Source organism: Hemiscyllium ocellatum, chromosome 30 (assembly GCF_020745735.1).
Source record: "Hemiscyllium ocellatum isolate sHemOce1 chromosome 30, sHemOce1.pat.X.cur, whole genome shotgun sequence".
Taxonomy (NCBI): domain Eukaryota; kingdom Metazoa; phylum Chordata; class Chondrichthyes; order Orectolobiformes; family Hemiscylliidae; genus Hemiscyllium; species Hemiscyllium ocellatum.
Window position 1 is genome coordinate 17,208,079 of NC_083430.1, and position 22,941 is coordinate 17,231,019.

The window sequence follows — 22,941 nt, forward strand, 5'->3', positions numbered from 1 at the left end:
ATATTACTAGACCACAAAAATGACATTTAAAAATACTTTAACAGCTTATAATTGTATACATTATTGAACATTTTTGGAGATTGGTGATTCCTAAAAATAAAAGAATAAGAATTCATAAATGAATCAGCCAGGATAAGTTGCTCCTCAGAGAAATGGGTTCAAACCGTCCACATTATTATAAAACAAAACCAAGCAATTTAATACTTTTATCGAGTCATAGAGATCAGATTCGAGAGTGTGGTGCTGGAAAAGCACAGCAGGTCACACAGCATCCAAGGAGCAGGAGAATCGATGTTTCGTGTATAAGCCGTTCATCAGGAATGAGGCTTGTAGGCCGGGGGGGCAGCTGAGAGATATATTGGAGGGGGGGTGTAGTTGGGGGGGTTGGTGGGGAGGTAGCTAAGCGATAGGTAGATGAAGGTGAAGAAGAAGGTGATACGTCGGAGAGGAGGGTGGAGCGGATAGATGGGAAAGGTGATGGACAGGTCAGGAGGGTGGTGCCAAGTTGGAGGCTTGGAACTGGCATAATGTAGGGGGAGGAGAAATGAGGAAACTGTTGAAATCCACACTGATCCCATGTGGTTGCAGGGTCCCAAGTACAGTCCTCACTTTCTCCTAGAATCATGTACAGCACAGAAACAGACCCTTTGGTCCAACTTGTCCACGCCAATCAGATATCCTAAATTAATCCAGTCCCATTTACCACCACTTGGCCCATATCTGTCCTATTCAAATGTTGTAATAATACTAGTCTCCACCACTTCCACTGACAGCTCATTCCATACACACACTTGCCTCTGCGTGAAAAATCTGCCCCTTGGATCCCTTTTACACTTTTGCCCTCTCACCCCAAACCTAAGCGCTCTAAGTTCTGGACTCCCACACCCCAGAGAAAAGACCTTGTCCATTTACCCTACCCATTCCCCTCTTGATTTTATAAACCTTTCCTTTAAAATAAAATTCTCATTATTGTTTATCATTGGAACATAATTGAACAGCTCAGCGTTTTAAAGCAAAAGCATTGTATGAATGGCAGACTGGAAAGCTTGTCCATAATCAATTGACAGGAAGTATAAATTCAGTTCATCAAGCCAGGTTTGTAATCTCAAAAGCCAACCTTCTCTAAATTCCACTCCACAGCAACATAAAATAACTTGCCATTAAAGTAGTTCAAATATGGGCAGGCAGTTCTGGAAATTTACACTTGGGGATCCCATTTACAGCCCAACTTTAACAGTCAACACATTTACGTAGTTTTTTTGTATGATGGAAATGGACACTACATTGCAATCATCACCAGGGCTCACAAAGTGTGAATACAAAGTTCAAGACACTTTTATTAAAATTTTTATTGCACAAAGAAAACCATGTTATTTTATTTCAACATTATCGTTTCTTTTTAAATTTCTGAGATTTGGATGTACTTCTGTTTTTGTTCTTATTCTTGACATTGTGTGTTTCATAGTATCGAACACCAACCTTCTTTGAGTGCTGCAGTCGGTCAAGTCTTCGTTTCTGAAAATTTAAGTAGTGCTGGTCAGCGATAACAGGTCAATGACAGCTGAATGCTCCCCAATAGACCATCTACACAAGACTCCCAAACACCAGTGACTATCCCAGATTTTACTAGAAATCTCAGCACAGTTTCAGGGCACTGAAATATAACTTTTCTTTGCTAATGTTTATTTTCATGTACCTCCACTTGCTCCTCATCTAAATATACTATTAACTTACTAATTCTGCATCTCCCAACTCCCCCTCTCTCCAATAATGTTTATTTACCTTCCTCTTAAATGCATCTATGTTACCTAACTGTTACTGTATTACAAATTCTTACTAATATTTTAGTCATGATTTGGAGATGCCAGTGTTGGACTGGGGTGTACAAAGTTAAAAATCACACAACACCAGGTTATAATCCAACAGGTTTAATTGGAAGCACTAGCTTTCGGAGCGCCACTCCTTCAACCACCTGATGATTTGGGTGATTTTTAATATTTTGGTAGTTGTTTTCTAGAATTCCCTCTTGGATTTATAAATGACTTTTAATATTAAGACCTCTAGTTTTGAAGCCCTTCCTTCCACACCAGACACATGGAAATATCATCTCTACGTCTATCCTATCAAAAACCTTCACACTACTCAAACTTTCCTTCTCTATATAAAAAAAGCCCACTCCTGCTCAATATTTTCCACCAAAAGCTTCTAGGTCTGGTAGCAGATTTTATTTTTGTACTTTCCTCGTGCTTCTGTATCCTTTTTAGAATGTGAAGACTACAACTGTACATAATACGCATTATCTAACCAAATTCTATAAATTTAACAGTTTCATTGTATTTTAAAAATAATCCCATCGAAATAAATATCAGTGATTTGCTTTTCTTTAACACGGCCTTAAACTTGTATTGTCGTTTTGAATGATTTGTGTCTTTGTACCTGTTGATCCCTCTACTCCTTTATCTTACTCACACCCCAGTATCTTCCTCATTCTTCCTACCAAAACATGCTTACCATTGTTGAGATTAACTTGCCAATTTTAAGTGCCTCATTCTACATGTTCTTTAATGTTTCCCAGATTTCGAGAGCTTCCACCCTCGGAATTATCTAAACTTCTCAATTTGCTGTTTTTTGCGAATTTTAAAATTTGAGTTTTTTTGATTCACAAGTTAACATTGTTTGGATCAGATTTTATCTCGGCAGTACACTGCTTAAATAGTTTGGGGCTGTTGTCAGGATTGTCTTTTAACATGACTGCATCTTGACTTACTGAATCATTACCACAATCATTCTGAGCTACGTTTGGAACAAAATCTATGAAATAGTCACAATACAAATTGAGGATTTTGCACCAGGTGAAATACTTTGCTACAGTCAAAAAAACATTAAGTTATATTTATTATTATGCTCCCTTCTAATCAGTTATATCAAACAAAAAAGTACCTCTTTGGATGAAAGCTTGGCTGGAGGAGGTTGTTCATCATCGGATTCGTTTTGAGCTTTTCTCTTTCCGACTAGGCGACCTGTAAATTGTTTAACAGAAGTTTCTCACAAAATGTTCAACTTCAGAGTGCCAAAGGGATGATAATGAAGCCAACCTTTACTGTTTTACAATAATTTACAAGTAAAACATTATAAGAATATTAAATCTCAACACAAAAACCTCAATTAACATCTACCAGCTTTCTCTAAATTCTTCTGTGGGATGAGTCAGGGTTAGGCAAGGCATTATTTAATCATAAATTAAATGGATTGCAGTAGTTCAGATGGTGCTTCACTGCTACTTTCTGAAGAGTTGTAGTTCACTAGTTATTTATAGGTTTAATTAACATTAATAAATATTAAATTAACAAACAGAACCTGTCAAGAACAAGAAAGCACAAATCCTTTGATAAGGAGATATACACCACCATTTTTACATGAAATGGTTTGGCATTGGACCAGAGAAAGAAAGGTCTACTCTCCACAACATTATTAGAGTCACGACTTTGGATTTATATTTAAAGCAAAGAGGGGTGATACGATGGTTCAGTGGTTAGCACTGCTGTCTCACAGCACCAAGGTCCCAGGTTCAGGACCAGGTTCGATTCTAGCCTTAGGCAACTGTCTGTGTGGAATTTGCACATTCTCCCCATGTCTGTGTGGTGCTCCAGTTTCCTTCCACGGTCCAAAGATGTGCAGGCCAGGTGTATTGGCCGTGCTAAATTGTCCATAGTGTTAGGTGCATTAGTCAGAGGGGAATGGGTCTGGGTGGGTTACTCTCTGGATGGTCCGTGTGGACTTGTTGGGCCGAAGGGCCTGTTTCTACACTGTAGGGAATCTAATTTAAAATCACTGCAAAGCGTAAATATTCTGATAATTATTTTAGTTCTAACTCCTCAGGGAGTACCATATTTAAGGCATAAATATAGTTTGAAAATCATGGAAATAGCAAACTTGATGTAGCATGTGAGTGCATGAATCAGTGTTAGGAGATATATATTTTCTAAGGAAGTGGGGATTATAAATATAAAAAAAAAATCTCTTCACGAGTATAATAGAATGACTAGTTACTAGAAAATCCCATACAGATTTTACATTTCTGAATTCATATGCCTATTTTAAGTGGTTTTCTTTGGAAAAAGTATTGCAGAAAAGTGAAGCAGCCCGTGTGTGGACTTACCCCTTTCTTTTAGTTTCTCTTCTTGATCAGTTGACTTTTGACCTGATTTGGTCAGCAGTTTTGCAGTAAGTCCTTTGGGAATCCTAAAATGTTAAACAAATAATAGTTGCGTGTATTTGGAAAACATCCAAATCAAAATTTACTACAGCAAATTCAAACTTATAACCTTTAAATTTAAATGTTACATCTTATTCTGATGCTGACAGTTGGATGATCAAATAGCCAAGAACTGAAGGTTAACCTTGTCAAGACTGAAATTAAGGTGGGATCAAAAACGGCAAAAAGAAATTCACAATAGCAAATTTCAAAGAAAATCAAATCCATTTTGTAATTCACTATTAGGAGACAAACCCTGGGAAGATTCATCCTATTAAAGACTGAAGTGGGGGAGGGGGGGGGGAACTTCTGAATGACCCTTACATGATGTTTCATCTTGCACACATCTTAGCTAATGCACAAATTCCCTTGTTTTTCAAAAACCAAATAGAAGCAAGGAGTAATAGGCCATTTGATCCTGAATTTGCTCTACCATCCAATGGCTTTTTGTAACAGCTTGTGGTGGAGCCCACTAGGGAACAGGCAATTCTTGATTTAATGTTGTGCAATGAGGCAGACTTGATAAGGGAGCTTAAGGTGAAGGAACCCTAAGGAGGCAGTGAACATAATATGATAGAATTTACTCTGCAGTTTGAAAGGGAGAAACTGGAATCAGGTATTACAGTTGAATAAAGGCAACTAGAGAGGCATGAGGGAGGAGCTGACTAGAATTGCTTGGGAGAGAAGACAAGCAGGAAAGACAATGGGACAGCCATGGCAGAAGTTTCTGGAAGTAATTCGAGAGAGACAGCAAGAATTCATCAAGGAAAAAGAAACATACCAAAGGGAATATGAGGCAACCATGGCTGACCACAGAAGTCAGCGACAATATAAAAGCAAAATATGATGTGGCGAAGGGCAATGGGGAGCCAGAGTTATCAGAAGCTTACAAAGACCAATAGAGGTCAATGAAGAAAGAAATAAGGAGGGAGAATATTAAATGCGGGTATGCCAACTTGTTATGTTAGGAAAGATTGCAAGAGTTTCTTTAGGACAAAAAAAAAGACGCAAAAGTGAACATTAGGCCACTGCAAAATGAAGCTGAACAAAGGAATGGCCGAGGAACTGAATAAGCACCTTGCATCAGTCTTCACGTTGGAAGCCATGAGTAATATCCCAAAAATTCAAGTTAGTCGGTGGGGGCAGCGATGAGTATGGTGGCCATGACCAAGAAGGTGCTGCTTGAGAAACAAAAGATCTGAAAATGGATAAGTCACCTTCCAAACACCCTGAAGTTTGGAAGGAGATAGGTGAAGAGGTAGTAGAGATCTTTCAGGCATCACTGGAGTCAGGGAGGGTCCCACAGAGGACTGGAAAATCGCTGATGTAACCCCTGTTTAAGAACAGAGCCAGGCAAAAAACAGGAAATTACAGGCCCATTAGCCTGAACTCAGTCATTGGTAAGATTTTAGTCCATTGTGATAGAAGAGATTTCTGAATACTTGGAAGTGTATGGTAAAATAAGGCAAAGTCAGCATGGTTTTGTCAAGGGGAGGTCATGCCTGGCAAATCTGTTAGAATTCTTTGAGGAGGTAATAGATCAAGGAGAGCCAATGGACATTATCTATCTGAATTTCCAGAAGGTCTTTGATAAGGTGCCACACAGGAGGCTGCTGAATAAGATAAGGGCCCATGGTGTTAGGGGCCAGGTACTAGCATTGATAGAAGATTGGCTATCTGGCAGAGGCAGAGAATGGGGAGAAGAGAGTCCTTCTCAGGATGGAAGTCGGTGACTAGTAGTGTTCCACAAGGGTCAGTGTTGGGACCACAGCTTTTCACTTTATACATTAATGATCGAGATGAAGGAACTGAGAGCATTCTGGGTAAGTTTGCAAATGATATAAAGATAGTTGGAGGGACAGGTAGCTTTAAGGAGGCAGGGAGGCTGCAGAAAGATTTAGACAGGTTAAGAGAGTGGGCAAAGAGGTGACAAGAGGAAATACAACATTGGAAAGCATGATGTCATGCAGTTTGGTAAGAGGAGGAGGCACGGACTGTTTTCTAAATGGGGAGAAAATTCAAAAATCTGCAAAGGGACTCGGGAGTCCTAATCCGGGTTTCTCTTAAGGTAAACTTGCAGATTGTTACTGCCTTCCTAACTACTGATTCAATGTTGTCATTCATGTTATGAAGACTAGAGTATTAAAACAAGGATGCAATTCTGAGGCTTTAAAACGCTTTGGTCTGACCACATTTATAGTAGAGTGAGCAATTTTGGGCCCCTTACCTCAGGAAAGATATATTGGCCCTGAGTGGGTTGGGGGAGGTTCACAAGCATGATCCCAGAAACGAAAGGCTTAACATATGAAGAATGTTTGAGGACTCTGGGACTATACTCGATGGAGTTTAGAAGGATTGGGGATTTGGTGGGGAAGTGGGGGAAAGATGATCTGATTGAAACTTTCGGAATTCTGAATGGCTTGGACAGAGTGAATATCGGGAAGATGTTTCCAATGGCAGGAGAGACTAGGACCAGAAGGCACAGCCTTAGAGTAAAGGGAAGACCTTTTAGAACAGAGATAAGGAGAAACTTCGTTAGCCAGAAAGCGGTGAGTCTGTGCATTGCCACAGGAGGCTGTGGAGGCCAGATCATTGGAGTATATTTAATACAAAGGTAAGTTCTTGATTGTCAAGGGGATCTAAGGTTACAAGGAGAAAGTGGGAAAATAGGGTTGAGAAACCTATCAGCCATAATTGGAATGGTGGAGCAGACTCATTGGGCTAAATGCCCTAATTTCTGTTCCAATTTCTTATGGTCTTATTACCTCAATGCCATATTCTCACCTTTTCCCCCACACCCAATTGATGCTGTTAATATCTAAAAAAAAAACAAATCTCTTTCTTGAAAATATTGTGATTTTTCAAGCCATTAATTTAATGTTGGTTAGTGGTGGGTGATACCAGCACTATCTTTGTCAAAATGTCAAACATGGCACGAGCTGAATTTTTATAATAATATCCAAGTTCAATTAACACATGAATTACAATGTATTCATTCACAAAATTAGTATAAGTACAGTCCTATTACAACCAAAGCTTTGTGTAACATCTAAATATATCATACATGCGTATGAGGGCAGTGAACAAGATACTCTACTCTCAAATACCGCTGAAACTCCAACCTATTCCACCATTTCCCCAGCAACATTAGCTCAATGATACCATGGCAAATTTTACAAAAATAGCCATTATGTAGAGACCAACAAGTTTCACTTGCTCACTGCTGTGTTGAGTGAGATTAGGAGTTGAAAAAGAGGAATCTTTTCACTTAGAAACAGAGACATAGAAAACAAGAGCAGGAAATGGCCATTCGGCCTTTTGAATCTCCTCCATCATTCATTAGTATGGATGAGGATCCAACTTGGCAGCCATTTCTCACCCCTCCCCATATCCTTTGATACCTTTAGCCCAAGCGCAATCTCAAATTCCTTCTTGAAAGCATGTAATGATTTGGCCTTGACTGCTTTCTGTGGTAGTGAATTCCACAGGCACTAGAGCACTGATGGTCAACACCAAGCTCAGAATATATAACAGGTATAGAATCAATGCATGTATTGCTGCTTATTTGAAGCTCCAATCTTATTCTAGCATTACGCCAGCATGATATTCTTCTACTTTCCATGACAACGAACCCATGATGTTTTTCTTTGGAGTGGAAATACCAGTTGTTCTGCCAAACTTTGAAGTCGCACAGAAGGTCAGACAGCATCCAAGGAGGAGAATAACTTGAGCAATAATCTGTTGTGTCATATTGGGGATTTCAGTTTTTTTGGGTTCACTTTCAACATTTAGTTCTTCTGATGACTCCTTCACTTGCTTAATGTCATCAGGTTCTTGGTTCATCAGGGATGAAGGCTTATGTCCGATTCTCCTGCTCCTTGGATGCTGCCTGACCTGCTGTGCTTTTCCAGCACCACACACTCGACTCTGACCTCCAGCATCTACAGTTCTCATTTTCTCCAAACTTGGAAGTGTTGTGTTTTGAACCTCTACTTGCTCAAAGCTGAAATTAAACCCAGTAATGCAAGGCCAATCCATCCCATCTTCTCCAAGCCTCTGAACAAAAAGTATTCTGTTCCCCTGATTCCAGTCTCATGCACCTTCTTTTCATCCCATTATTGGCAGCCATACCTTCAGCTACCTCGGTGCCAAGTTCAGGAATTCCTTTTCAACTTCATCACATTTCCTAATTTTTGTTGGGTTAGGTGTCCACCTGGCTCACACTTGTAAAATGCCTTGTGATATTAAAAGGCACTAAATAACACAAGTTATAAATAATCCGTCCTGCCTGAGCAGATACCATCATGTTCAGTAAATATTACAAATGTTTTTGTTTTATTTGTTTTCAATGCAGATGGGGAATCTTACCTAACAGCTGAGAATCTCTTTGCTTTGGCTTTATCCAAGAACTTTTTGTATTTAGCAATTTTGTCATCCAAATCCTGCAGGACTTCTTTTGGTCTTTTTGATTTGCCCTCCGCTTGAAAATTACTTTCTTCAAGTTTATTTTGATTAGCTTCAGTTGATTCTTTTTCTTCACAATCCTCCATTTGAAGCTCCTCATCCTCTTCCTCTGAGTACATCTCTTCAATGTCAGAAAGGTTTACAGGCTGGAGGTCTGTATCTGAAAATTCAGGCGCGACGTTGATTTTTCCAAAGTTTTGCCTAACTTGAGCAATAATCTGTTGTGTCATATTGGGGATTTCAGTTTTGTCGGGTTCACTTTCAACATTTAGTTCTTCTGATGACTCCTTCACTTGATTAATGTCATCAGGTTCTTTGTGCATTTTCGATGTATCTAATAGCTTTAATGATAAAAAGAAGTTGTTAAATGTAAAAAAAAAGTCAGACATTGTGCATGAATTTTGTGGAACAACAGCTCAAATGTAGGCCATGTGAAAAATCCAAATTAAACATTATACACTATTTCTGGGCTAGAGAGATTACAGTCATGTAGAATTTTTTCTGTCCAGTCTTGAAACAAATTGATAATGAGCAAAATTAGATGATCGGTTTATTCAGAGTGCAGGGAATAAGAATGGAAGTTGAATGAGAGATTCAAATGTTTCCTCGCTACCTGTACAGTCTCCTTACAAGCCAACATCTTTGCTTCATTAGTACTGGCAACTAGCTTATAAAAAACGGGGCCTGCAAAGCACTGGTGTGAAGGGCAGGAATTTGTTAAGAACTTGATACAGCTACAGGTGTCACATAAACGCACTGGGATTTGCAAGAACTTTATAAGAACATATTACTGACATGTTGACAATGCTCAAACTTATTATGGACCGGCATATGAGCACATCAGCACATTTCCAAAATGAATAGATTTGAAACATTCACTTTCATTACATAATTTGGCTATATGTTATGTCTCAGCTACACATGTACATTCAGTTCACATATTTACGGTTAGGCTCCAATCTTATTTTATGATTTAGACATGTCCTGATTCCAAGTATTCCTGATAGAGGTTGTAGTACATAAGGGGTTCCTGATTTATGGAACCCAAACTTATGAGTGCTCATTCTTACAAACATGATCCAATAGAGGAGTGCAAATTTGAAGATCTGCCATATGAACATTTTCTCGTATGTACAAACAGTTATTTTATATGGTCTTGCATTGTGTTCTGACTGGAGTACAAATTGAATAGACTCAAGAACAAAACCTACTTGTAAGCCAGGAATTGCCTGTATACATATTTGTGTGTGGGCATTCACAAATCACTGAGTAACAAATTATTTTAAACTATATTAAATCCTCAAAAAACAACCAACCAGATATATAATGTCTAGTTCAAGCATAAATAACTTAATTCAGAATTATCCATAAAATATAGTGTTAAAATGAACATATTCCAGCTTGAAATAGATTGTGAATGCCCTAATGGATTGCAAGTAGTATTTTATGCATATGAAGAGCATAAGAGAATGAACTGCCCTCTCACTCAATTTAATGCAGTGTAATGATAAATCAAATTTTATATGGTCATATCAAAACAGGTTTTGTGCCATTTGCAATAGTTCAAATTATAAATAGGATACTGAAAAGTAAACAATGTATTGATACTGTGAATTTTGAAGCTGATATTAAAAATTAACATCAAAACAGTTTTTCACGATTGAATAATGCTGTTAAATAAAATTAATTCTAATTATTTTATTATTCCACACATATGACCATCTATAAAATAGCAAGGTCTGATGGAAGTGAGGAACTGAATTAATATTCATGAAGTTCATAGTAACACAGTTCCTAGACAAGTCAATGAACTTTGCCTGAACGAGCTCAATATCGAACTAATTTCCCCAAAATGTTCTAATTAAAAAAACTCAAAATACGGAAGATGAAAAGTAGCCCAAGAAGAACTGTCATACAACATCAACGCAAGGGCATTGAGTTGATTGGAATAATTTCACTGCTTACCGTAAGACAAGCATTCAGAAGTCTTGGTGCATACTGTGTGTTGGGTACAAGCTTTATTTAGCAAATATCACACCTCCATATATATTTTATGTTTTAATTCAGCCAGAGAATTAATTGAAATTTCAACAAAAACATGTTCTGTAATAAATCGACTGCAAAGAGTTCCCTGTTGCATCGGAACATGAGTAAGCCATTCAAACTCTTGGGTCTGTCCCACCATTCAGTGAGATTTTGGCTGATCTGTGGTCTAACTCTATATACCTGGCTTTGGCTCATGTCCCTTAATAACTTTAAATGAGAACTTGTTGTTAAATAAAGGTAACAACCTACCTAAGATTCGCTGCTGTTTGTAGAAGAGAGTTCCAAAATCTACCACCCTTTATGTATTGAAGTGCTTCCTAACATCTCTACTCAACAGTCTGGTCCTAATTTCCAGAGTATGCTCCCGAGTTCTAGAAACCCCAACTAGTGGAAATAGTATATCATTATCAACCCTGTCTTTTCCCATTAACATCTTTAAGATTTTGACCAGATCATCCCTTAATCTTCTAAATTCTAGAAAAAAAACATGTCTGATCTGTATTATCTCTTCTTGTACTCCCTCCAAGGCCAATATATTCTTCCTTGAGCCTGGTGCAGATCTGCTCACAGTACTTCAAGTAGAATCAAGGAACAAAAACAGAACCAAACCAGGGTTCTATCTAACTACAACATAATTTCTGCATCCTTATACTCCAGTCCTGGAGACAAAGGCAAGCATTTCATTAGCTTTCTTGATTATTCTGAACTGGTTTTTGACATTTTAAAGATTATGCATCCAAACCCCCAATTCTGGATATCCACCATATTTAACTTCTTATGCCAATCAGAAAGTAGCATGATTTGTCCTTTATCAATCCAAAATGAATAACCTCACACTTGCTTACATCTAATTTCATCTGCCAGTTTGTCCATTCATTTAGTCTATCAATATCCTTTTATAATTTTATGCTATCATCTACACTGTCTACAGTGCAACCTAACATTGTAACATGAGCAAATTTGGATATATGACATTTGATGTCATTAACAAATAATATGAATAATTAAATCCTGAACACAGATCCACATAGGAAACTATTGATCAAATCCTGCCAATTTGAGTACCTACCCATTATACCTACCTTTTGTCACCAGCAAAATCAATATATTTCCCAACCATGTCAGTAATTTGCCCTCAATTCCATGGGTGTCTATCGGCCTTAGTTAATAGGATCTTAAATGAGATTCATCAAATGCCTTCTGGAAGTCCATATAAGCAACATATATGGACATTCCCCTGTTCACTACTTTTGACAACTCTTCAAAAACTTCAATCAGCTTTTGTCAGGCACAACCTACCCTTCCAGAAACCATGGTGGCTCTTCTGATTAAATGAAAATTTTCAAGGAGTTCAGTTACCCTATCCTTGATTATCGGCTCCAACATTTTTCTCCAATGCAGATGTTAGACTAACTGTAATTATCTAGTTTTTGTCTTTTGCTCTTCCTAAAAAAGTAGAGTGACAAGTTCAATTTTCTAATCCAGACGGATGGTTTCTATATCTGGGAATTTCTAAAAGGTTATAGTTAGGGCATCTACAATAAGCTCCCTGACATCTCTAAACACATTTGAATAGAAAACGTCAGGTCGAGGGGATTCATCAGTCTTTAATTCCATTAAATTCCTTTACCAATGTTTTGTTTACATTAATTTTATTCAGTTCCTGCTCCCCATCCACTATCAATTTCCACAGAATTTCCATTCAATTGTAAATATTGAGGTAAAGTAATTATAGCTGCCATTTCCTTTAGTGGGCCAGCTTTGCTCCTGACAACCCACATTCCCTTATGTAACTATAACATTTTTTCCTATTGATTTTAATGCCCCGGCACGTTTCCTTTCACAAATCAATTTTAGAAGCTCTTACAAGCTGCTTTGAGGCCTTTTGCTGACCTTTGGATCTTTCCCATTCAACAACTGAGCATTTTTTTTGCATTTTTCTAAGTCCTTTCTTTTAGTCCCTCATCTTAGTTGTCCATGGCTGGTTTTTCTATAAAGTGCAGCTTTTCCCTCTCAGGGGTATAAACTGATTTTGTATTATGTTAAATGCTTCTTTAAAACAATTTCCACTGCTCTTCGGTTGTTTCACCATGAACAGATTTTCCTAATGCTGTGGACAGTCTCACCTAAACCTAAAACCATTTTGCTTTCAAACAGCACATTGAGGTTGGTCAAGTTATAATCACTACTTGATAAATGTATCAAGACATTAGATGTCCTAAAGGTAACCTCTAAAACTGTGCTTACACAAATTTTCTTGAGCAGCGTAACCCAGAACTCACTGACATAACAGACAAGTTATTCTGCATTTATCAGACCATTCACATGGCTGCATCAATGCTCAGCACGCAGGTGTCAATGGGTTCCAGTTTTTATGCTCAAACTGAATCAACATACTCTTATGTTTGGGAGTCATTTTCATAATTCAAAAACATATTACCTTAGAGTTTGTCTCTGCATTTGGTGGTTTCACAAAGAAAGGTATTCTGCCTCTTTGCCAATCATTCAGCACCATTTTGGCTACAGTTTGTATGTCTGGTTCTCCACCCTGCAAAGTAATAAAAGCTACAAAATTGGTACTCAGAATCTGGCCTTCAGAAAAAACAGTAAACATAAAAACTGTCTCAGCAAATACATGCTTTTTTAAGTTATTATTGATCTTCCAAACCAATAGACTGAAAGGACTGTGCTATGATCAAAGATTTCCAAAGCCATGTTCAAACAGTGATCCACGATACAACATTGTAATATATAAAATGCAGTTGTTCCACAGATGTTGCTTTACCCACTTCTTTTCATTTCTTGGTGATTAACAACATAGTTGGCCTTTATGAAGTAAGCTTTAAATGTTTAACAATATGTACTTCCTTTACTAATATTAGTCAAACATTTGTTATTACCTACAGGTAGTTCTCCTATAACACCATAATTGCGTTCCAACAAAACCTCGTTTAATAGAAAATTGCTAAATATAAATTATAGGGCCTATGGGAAAAGTGGAGTTAGGGGCAGACCCGCAAATAAAGATCACTCACGATCGCTCAAAATCACCCGAAGGTCTAATGCAAAGTACAGCACAGCCTGAATGAAGGTTGAAATTATATGTATTAACAAAACAAAAGTAAATTTAACATGGCACATTTAAAAAAAATGTAAGAAATCTGCTCTTTGGACAGTACCTCTCACAGAAAGCTGCTCTGCTGGCAGCTGATGTGGGCACATGCACAGAAAGACACGAAGATCGGCGCTGACATTATGCATTTGCAGAATGGCACAGAGACTTTGCTGCAGACACTGGAGCATGCACAGAACTGTGTGGAGATTTTGGTACAGGCAACAGCACAGGCACAGAATAAATCTTGTGAATCGTTCCCTGTTTGATTCGCACTATTGCCCACGGAGGTAAGCATTCTCAATAACACTATTCCCTAATTCTTTAGCAAAGTTATAGCCAAATCGTGCTGCCGAAACCCGCATTATCTCAGAACTACCTGTATTTGTTATTAATTACAACCTATAACTTTCAACATAAGTTATTTTAAATCAACAACAGCACTGTTCATTATTAGGCTCATCATACAACAAGTTTGGTTCCTTTGGTTGATATCTATTGTATTGAATTTGAATAGTGAGTGAAGTGGCTCAATTATCATAGTGTCTGATAAGCACTACTAACTAAAACAGTTAATTCCAAATTTTCTTTACGTATTTAGTGCATCACTTCATTAAAACAGTTTCGCCACTTAATAGGTCAAATCACTGAATTAGAAGATACTTAAACACTGATAAGAGAAGCAACTCAGGTTACATACATGATACTACCACAGTTAACAGTAAGATAAAGTTTTAAAGTCAAGTAATGATTTTGCAAATATAGACAGTCAAGCTGCATTAATTTTTTAAAAATTTCATTTCTCGACTTTTATATATAATCAAGAATGACTCCAATGGACTACCAAGCAAGTGGTACTTCAGCAATCCCGTTTTTCACATGAAACCATGGTTTAGTCTACCTGCTCAAGTTGATGAAAAAGGTACATTTCAAAAAGATGGCCTGACCAACAGATCACAATCAATCACTATCCAAAAGCAAACAAACTGGTCATTAATTTTCCTGTTTTTTTTTGGATTTTTCTCACTGCAAAATGACTGCCTGTATTATAATGACTGCAGTTCATGTCGTTCACTGAATGTGAAGTACTTCTGGACATTTTTAAGAGATATGATAACTCTAAATAATTGTAAGTCTTCAATCATTTCAAGTTTTTAAAAGCAATCTATCTGACATGAGTGTTTTTGGCAGCCAATCTGTATGGATTGTGCAATGGTGGCTCAGTGGTTAGCACTGCAGCCTCACAGCACCAGGGATCCAGGTTTGCTTCCCACGCCTGGCCACTGTCTGTGTGGAGTTTACACATTTCCCCCCATAATCCAAAGATGTGCAGGTCAGGTGAATTGGCCATGCTAAATTGCCCATAGTGTTAGGTGGATCAGTCAGAGGGAAATGGGTGTGGATGGGTCAATGTGGACTTGTTGGGCCAAATGGCCTGTTTCCACACTGTAGGGAATCTAATCTTTTCATTTGGGTTTCACTGGTAGCGACTAAAATCCTACTCAGCACAGAGCCTTGTATTTTTATTCTCTACTTTCTTTTCCTGGTCTAATACAGATCACCCAAGCATGATTTTATGTCACTGTCATCTAAACCACAGAGATATGCTGCAGCCTCCTGTAGGCAAGAAGCAGGTGAAATGAGGATACGTAACAGATAGCATCAAACATCAGCAGAAGTGTGGATCCTGCAGAAAGAGTTAACACAAGGTCCTTGGTATGCTTAATATTATTTCAACTAGAAGCAGCAAAACAGAAAGAGTGGGATTTTTCAGGGCAAGTCAATATGGCCAAGTGTAATATTCCTTCCAAGCAGTGTGGGAAAACAGGACATTCCAGTGGCCAGGATGACCATATCGTCAAAGTACTTCCACTGCAGAAGATCCATGTTAGGATGCGCAGTAGAATATGCTCAAGGCTGACATTTTGGTGGATAGCATGCACCAGGAGGTGACCACACCACAAGTAAAGAGTGCACTGACAGAAAGGTAATGGATGACCACCAGAAAGAGTAAAAGTAAATGGTAGTACATGAGACCATTGGGGCCACCTCTTTCTGGAACAGTTTTTCCATTTTGGATATTGCTGAAGGAGAGAAGTGGAGTGTGAAAGAGGCAGTGGGTTCTATTGTAAGGCATTGTTAGGACGGTGGGTACTGTATAAACTAGACAGGTTGCCTCACAGCAGAATCAGGATCAATGTTTTTGCAGAGACATTAGTGGAGAAGGGTTTGAACTAGACTATCAAAGGGATGGGAACCTGAGCAGGAGACAATCTTGACAGAAATAAAGGAGAAAATGTAAGATACAAAATTATGGAGTAAAAGTAGAAGGCAAGGGGAAAAAGGGTTAGCAGCAAATATGATTACAGTACTAAAGAAGTGCTCTGCAACAATTCAAAGCTTGCCACCACTGTCTCAATGGTAACTAGGAACAGGCAATAAATGCTGGCCCAGTTAGCAATGCCCATGTCCCACAAGTGAATACACTTTATTTTGAAAAACGTTTCAAAAGCTCGAATGGTACTACATCTGATGCACAAAGCATTTGCAATAAAGATAGATGAATTACTAATGCAAATAGTTTACACTTCGTTGTATGATAAGTGGCAATTACAGAGACATAGCTGAGGAGTGAACATGACTAGGAATTGAACATCTAAGGTCATTCAATGTTTAGAAAGGATAGGCAGATGGAAAAGGAAGTAGAATAGCATTGTTAGTGAAAGATGAAATTGGTGCAATAGGGAAAAAGATCTTCAAACAAGAAATCTAGATATGAAATCAGTCTGGTTGGAGCTAAGAAGCTACAAGGGACAGAAAACATTAGTGGGAGTTTTCTAGACATTAAATAGGAAATTGGTGATGGATGCAACAGGGTGCTGTACAATAATTATGGGTGATTTTAATCTACATATACACAAGACAAACCACATTAGCAATAGTACTGAGGTGGATGAATTCTTACAGTGTGAACAAAATGGACAGCATTTTCAGGAATAAACTATTCTAGATTCGATGTTTGTAAATTGAAAAGAGGTTGAGTAATGACCTTAAAAAACAACAAAAAAAAACGGTTGTCTTGGAAATTTGAAACAAAAATAGAAATTGCTGGCGAAATTCAGGTCTGCTAGTTCTAAAAGAGGGCCAGTGGACTTGAAACATTAACTCTGCTTTCTCTCCACAGATGCTGTGGACCTGCTGAGTATCTCCAGCAATTTTTGTTTGTTGTTAATGACCTTGTTGTAACAGGTTCTTTACAAAATTGAGACCATAATGCGATAGAATTCTTAATTGGAAAATGAAGTAGTCCACTCCAAATCTAGGATCCTAAATCTAAACAAAGGAAACCACATAGAAAGGAGAGGTGAGTTGGCTGTATTAGACTGGATAACTTCACTAAAAGGTATGACAGTTATATAAAGTTGCTTTAAAAAGTAGTAAGCCAGGGGATTGGAAGCAGTTTTGACTTCAACAAAAGAGGGCCAAGCATTAATTAAGAGGAGAAAAATAGAAAATGAGGGTAAACTATACTCTAGAGTTTCTACACGCAGAAAGATAGATTAGCAAAAACAATGTAAGCCCTTTCCAGTCTAAAAATCACAGAACTATAATGGAGAACAAGGATATGACAGAGCAATTAAAGAACCACTTTTGTTCTGATTTGCACAGAAGTATTCCCCCTAAGTATGGAATGCAAGGGTCTTTTGGGAAGGAAGTATTGAAAGAAATTAGTATTTCAAAAAAGTGAGCTGGTAAAATTAATAAGCCTGAAAGCTGATAAATCTCCGAAATCTAATATCTCCATCCCAGAGTACTAAAGGAAGTTTAATTATCACCTTCCAACATTCTGTAGATTTTGGAACAATCCCAGGAGAGTATAGGGTGGCAAATGTAACCTTACTCTTCAAAAAAAAAGGAAGGAGGGATAGAGAGAAATTAAGAACTACAGACCCATTAGTCATTGGTAGCAGGGAATGTGAGTGAGTTTATTAGAAGAGAACAGTTGAAATTACTAACAGTTTTACATGAACTCAGTATGGATTTATGAAAGGAAAATTGCTTTCGACAAACCTCATGGAGTTTTTTTTTCCCAAGGATGGAACTACTGGATGTAATCTTTTTGAATTTTCAAAAAGCTCTTGATAAAGTTCAACATAAGTTATTGTGCAAAATTATAACAAATGGAATTGGTGGCAATATACATAGATTGAGAATTGGCTAGCAGACAGGTAACAGTAGGAATAAATGGGTGGTTTTCAAAGTGGAATATGGTGACAAGTGGGTCACTGCAGAAATCACTGTGCTATATATCAAAGGCTTGGATGAGGGAATCAAGCACAATATTTCTAAATTTGCTGACAACACAATTCTAGGTGGTAGTGAGAGATTAGGAGAAATGTAAAGAGGCTTTTGAGCAATTAGACAAGTTGAGCAAGTGAGTAAAATATATGACATGTCACATAATATGGATAAATGTGAAGTTGTTCACTTTGGTAGCAACGAAGGCAAATGTATGTTGGCCTTCAAGGCAAGAGAACCTTGACTACAGGAGCAAGGAAGCTGTACCGCAGGTGTACAGAGCCTTGATGAGATAACACCTCAAGGACTGAGAGAGTTTTGGTCTTTCTCAAGAAAAGGTATATGTGCCACGGGTGAGAGGTTTGTCATATGAGAAGAGATCAGGCTGATTGAGTCTGCATTCACTGGAACTTAAAAGAATTAGAGGAGATTTCATTGAAACATATAAAATTCTGACAGGACTAATAAAGATTGGATGATGGGGTCTCAGGATACACAGTAAACCATTTTGCCTGAAATGAGGAAAGAATTCATCGCTAAGAGTAATTGGTAGAATTCTCTACCACAGAAAGTAGTGTGGACAAAGTCAATTAACATTGTTAAGAAAGAAAGGTTTCTAGAAGAGAAAGGCGTCAAGGGAAGAGCACGAGAGTATAGTGATAAGCTAGATGATCAGTTATTATCATGTTGAATGCCAGAAACTTGACGGGTCAAAAGGCCTCCATCTGCTCCCTTAATCTATGTTTCCAATTTAGCCATGCAAATCAAATATAGCAATAATTCAAATTGTATAAATCACGGCTCAATGGCATATAGTGTTATATGAAACAATCACTTAAATACCAACTTCATTTGTGGGACTTTTGTGAATAAAGCCATTGTCTTTTTGTGCTAAAATAGGATATTTGAATGCTTGTAATATCATAACAGCTAAAAGCACTTAGAAATAAAATTGTTCTCACATTTGTTCTTCCACAATTCATGTCTGCACTAAAAAAGTTTTCAGTGTCCAGTTTCTCTAAACATGCGCTTTCAGCAAGCAATTGAGAGTCTTTTTTTGTCTGCCTGGTCAGCAGATAAACTGCTTAGTGATCGCTACAGACTACATTTTGAGGAGGTATTTATTTATTTTTGTGCATTTCTGAAATTCATGACAAAAATCTTACCTTTAAAAGCTTTCCCATTCGGAAAGCTAGCTTTTCTAAGAAATCCACTGCATTGTTCCAGCCATCGATCTTGTAAGTCTTGCTTATGTATTCGGATTTAGCTCTTTCCAGTACGGCAGGAATATGATCCTCAGGACATTTGATTTTCTCTACCTGAACCTGTACGGGGAGGATAGAGTGAAAGAAATGAACTCAAGCAAGTGGGGTCTCCCAAAGTCAGTCAACACTGTGCTTTGATCCATCATCAATGAATCAGAAAATAATAAACTCATACAGGGGCTCTTGTGGTGCAGTGGTAGTGTTTCCACGTCTAGGCCAGAAGGTCTGGGTTCAATTCCCACCTGCTCCAGAGGCGTGTCATAACATGCTTGAGCAGATTGATTAAAAAATATCTAAGAAATGTATAGAAAGTAATTGGTAATCAAGTGTAAATTCCAGATTGCATTTATATAGTATCTTTAATATATAAGAAAACAACCTGAAGTGGCAACGATATAGAACAGACTGAAAGTTATGCTCACCAATAGCTACTTTCAACACAAAACAATTTCAATTAATTTGGGAAAACAAAAACAGCTTGTAATGGATAAATACCATCCAGTAATCTGGTCATGGGTCAGATGAAAGATTCCTACACTAAACATCCAGGTCATGCAAGTTAAACATCACATTTAGGGGTGAAACCTTATAATTACTAGCAAGAACCCATTACCAACTTTGTTAATATATTAACAACACAATACATAACATCAATAAAGTTATTAACCAAGTATTATAACTACAAAAATAAAATGTTTCACTACATGCTCACTTCCAAGCTGCTGTAAAAAGGTGAATAAAGATTTTCATGAAGATCAACACAAGGATTAAATTTAGCAATCCATAGAATTTTTAGAATTAGAGTCATCAAAACGTTTTCTACAGACTAGAGCTGAAAGCAGATAGTATGACTGCGTCATCTGTAAATGTCACACAAGACTCAGTTTCCATTTGCAGCATGTATGAAAAGTGAGCACAATTTCTTTCCACGGTTCGTGGGAAAAGACAGTGCAGTGTTAAGCTACTCCTTCTAAATTTACTTTACATTGTGCTGCCAGTGTCTGTGAACTGGTGGCAGAGGTGAAGTACATGTACAGAGTGACTGTGATAAATGGCCCACTGTATGTCTACAATCAAATGCACGGATTTAAACGACATAACACGAAATATATACAGGACTGGGGTTACAATTAATCAGGAACTGAACTAGACCAAACACTGTGACAACAAACACAGGTCAGAGATTAGAAACTCTGCAGTGAGTAACTCATGCCATAAAACATGAGGACCTGGGACTTAGTTGCCTGAGGATGGAAATGAACCTATCTGTATGGAGTCTGCACATTCTCCCCATATCTGCGTGGGTTTTCTCCAGGTGATCCCATTTCCTCCCAGTCCAACAATGTGCAGGTTAGGTAGATTGGCCAAGCTAAATTCCCATCGTGTCTGGGAATGTGCTGGCTAGGTGGATTAGCCACAAGAATGCAGGGTTACAGGGATGGATGGGTTTGGACAGCCTGCTCTTCGGAGGGTCAGTGTGGACTCAATGAGCTGCTACTATACCGTAGGGATTCTAGGATTCACTGCTGCGTGGCTCAATTTATTACTAACTCCACAAAGATAACACCATTGTTTTTCCAGAGATATTTTACCTCAAAATTTTAGACTCACCACTCCTTTTAGCACTATTTCAGTCTCTGTATCCCCAGATGGATAAACAACACCAGGGCAATCAATTAGGAAAATGCGTCTCATCAGAGTGATATACTGCCAGACCTATAGTACGGAATGAGAAGACAGCAACTATTATAGCATATTATAAAATTATTCTCATATTAAACTAACACCGAAAATACAAAGAGCCACAAATTCCATTTAAAATATAGAAAATCATATCACTTTGAGAAATGCACACAAGACTAAAGGTTAAAGTTCAGCAATTCACACAAGTTTAAATCTTTCTGCTCAAAGTGAAGGACAGCAGCATTTGAGAATGGAGCAATTTCCAAGATTCAGGTTAACCCTTTCTGGTTTAAAGATGTACAATCAGAAACATACTAAAGCCATTTCTTCACTCAGTCAACTCATCTCAATCTTGTAGTTGTGTGACACATCAGCTACCTTTCGAAGAATAGATTTGAATGAGGCATGGTGGCTCAGTGGTTAGCACTGCTGCCTCACAGCACCAGGGGACCAGGTTCAATTCCTGCCTCAGGTAACTGTGCAAACTCTGTACAGTCATTTTCCCCGTGGGGTTGGTGACGATTTGCCACGGCACATTCGCCGCCACCGATTAGGCACTGCCGGTTCGCCACCAGCATTTCTCCACTGGGGTCATTTGGCCTCTGGAGACTATTTGCTACCGGAAAAATATATATATATATACTGATTGTTTTCCCTCCCGTCTGTTCTTTCATACTTCAGTCCCCATTATTTATACAACATAGTACATGTTGATAAAAAATTAGGTGAAATAAATATCATTTTATTGGTTTATACATAAAAATGAGTTACAAACACGCAGTGGAGAATCGTCCCCAGTGGCCAATGGGCGGTGGCGAAGCATCCTCGGCGGTGAAAGGGCAGTGGCTAATTGGTGGCAACGAATGGTCCCATCCCGCTCCCTGTGTCTGCTTGGGTTTCCTCCGGGTGCTCCGGTTTCCTCCCACAATCCAAAGATGTGCAGGTTAAATGAATTGGTCATGCTAAATTGCCCATAGTCAGGTGTGAATAAGGGGAAGGGGAATGGGTCTGGGTGGGTTACTCTTCGGAGGGTTGGTGTGGACTTGTTGGGCCAAAGGGTCTGTTTCCATACTGGAAGGAATCTAATATTGAAATGATCATTGAGTGAGCCTACATACCAAGTGGCGTGTTGACTTAAGTAGCTTAACCTTCAAAGATCAAATTGGATAAGAGAGAAACACATTGTTAAATTACAACTGCTGCAATCTTAGCATCGTAATTTCCTATGATTATTCAGGAGATCACCCAGTGACAGCATCAGTACAGTGGTGAATGAACTATTTATTCTGAAATTTGAAGTAAATCAATCAATCAGTCTTCTGATAACACCTTGATGAATCTGGAAAAAATAGTAAATCTTGCTTCTTAAGATGCCAAATACACCTTTTCGGTCAATCAGGAGTGTGCACAAATTATATAACAAAAGAAAAATACTGCAAATGCTAGAAATTGGATATAGAAACTTAAAATGCTGGAAATAACCAGCAAGTAGAGTGACAAGGAGTGAAGTGCAACAAGCTCAGAGGTTGTCAGATAGGATGAGACAAAAAAAAAGTACAAAGAATATTGAAGAGAGGTGACGATATCCATAAAACAGTGGAAAACGTCTGCTTGAAGAACTGGGCACTGAGGGGATGGGGACGGGGACATAAGAACAGCTCAAAAATGTGCATAGCACAAAAACAGGTGGGGACAAAACTGAAGCCTTTAGCATTCTGATAAAAGATCATTGACGTGAATTTTTAATGCCATTTTCTCTCCAGATGTTGCTGACTTGCTGGGCATTTTGAATTTAATGTTTTGATTTCATTGTATGC

The 22,941-nt window shown here is 38.1% G+C and overlaps 1 protein-coding gene across 1 annotated transcript in view; it reads right to left on the reverse strand.

Annotated features, from left to right (window-relative positions):
- Window positions 1-1,331: 1,331 nt before the first annotated feature.
- Window positions 1,332-22,941, reverse strand: part of gnl2 (G protein nucleolar 2) — a 48,489-nt gene continuing 26,879 nt past the window's right edge. Inside the window, exons 10-16 of the mRNA XM_060847119.1 lie at window positions 21,053-21,157; window positions 19,343-19,501; window positions 13,206-13,313; window positions 8,624-9,060; window positions 4,160-4,242; window positions 2,941-3,020; window positions 1,332-1,515 (exon numbers count right to left, since the gene is read on the reverse strand). Coding sequence (XP_060703102.1) covers window positions 1,387-1,515; window positions 2,941-3,020; window positions 4,160-4,242; window positions 8,624-9,060; window positions 13,206-13,313; window positions 19,343-19,501; window positions 21,053-21,157 — 1,101 coding nt within the window. The 3' untranslated portion in view covers window positions 1,332-1,386. The remainder of the gene's footprint in view (window positions 1,516-2,940; window positions 3,021-4,159; window positions 4,243-8,623; window positions 9,061-13,205; window positions 13,314-19,342; window positions 19,502-21,052; window positions 21,158-22,941) is intronic.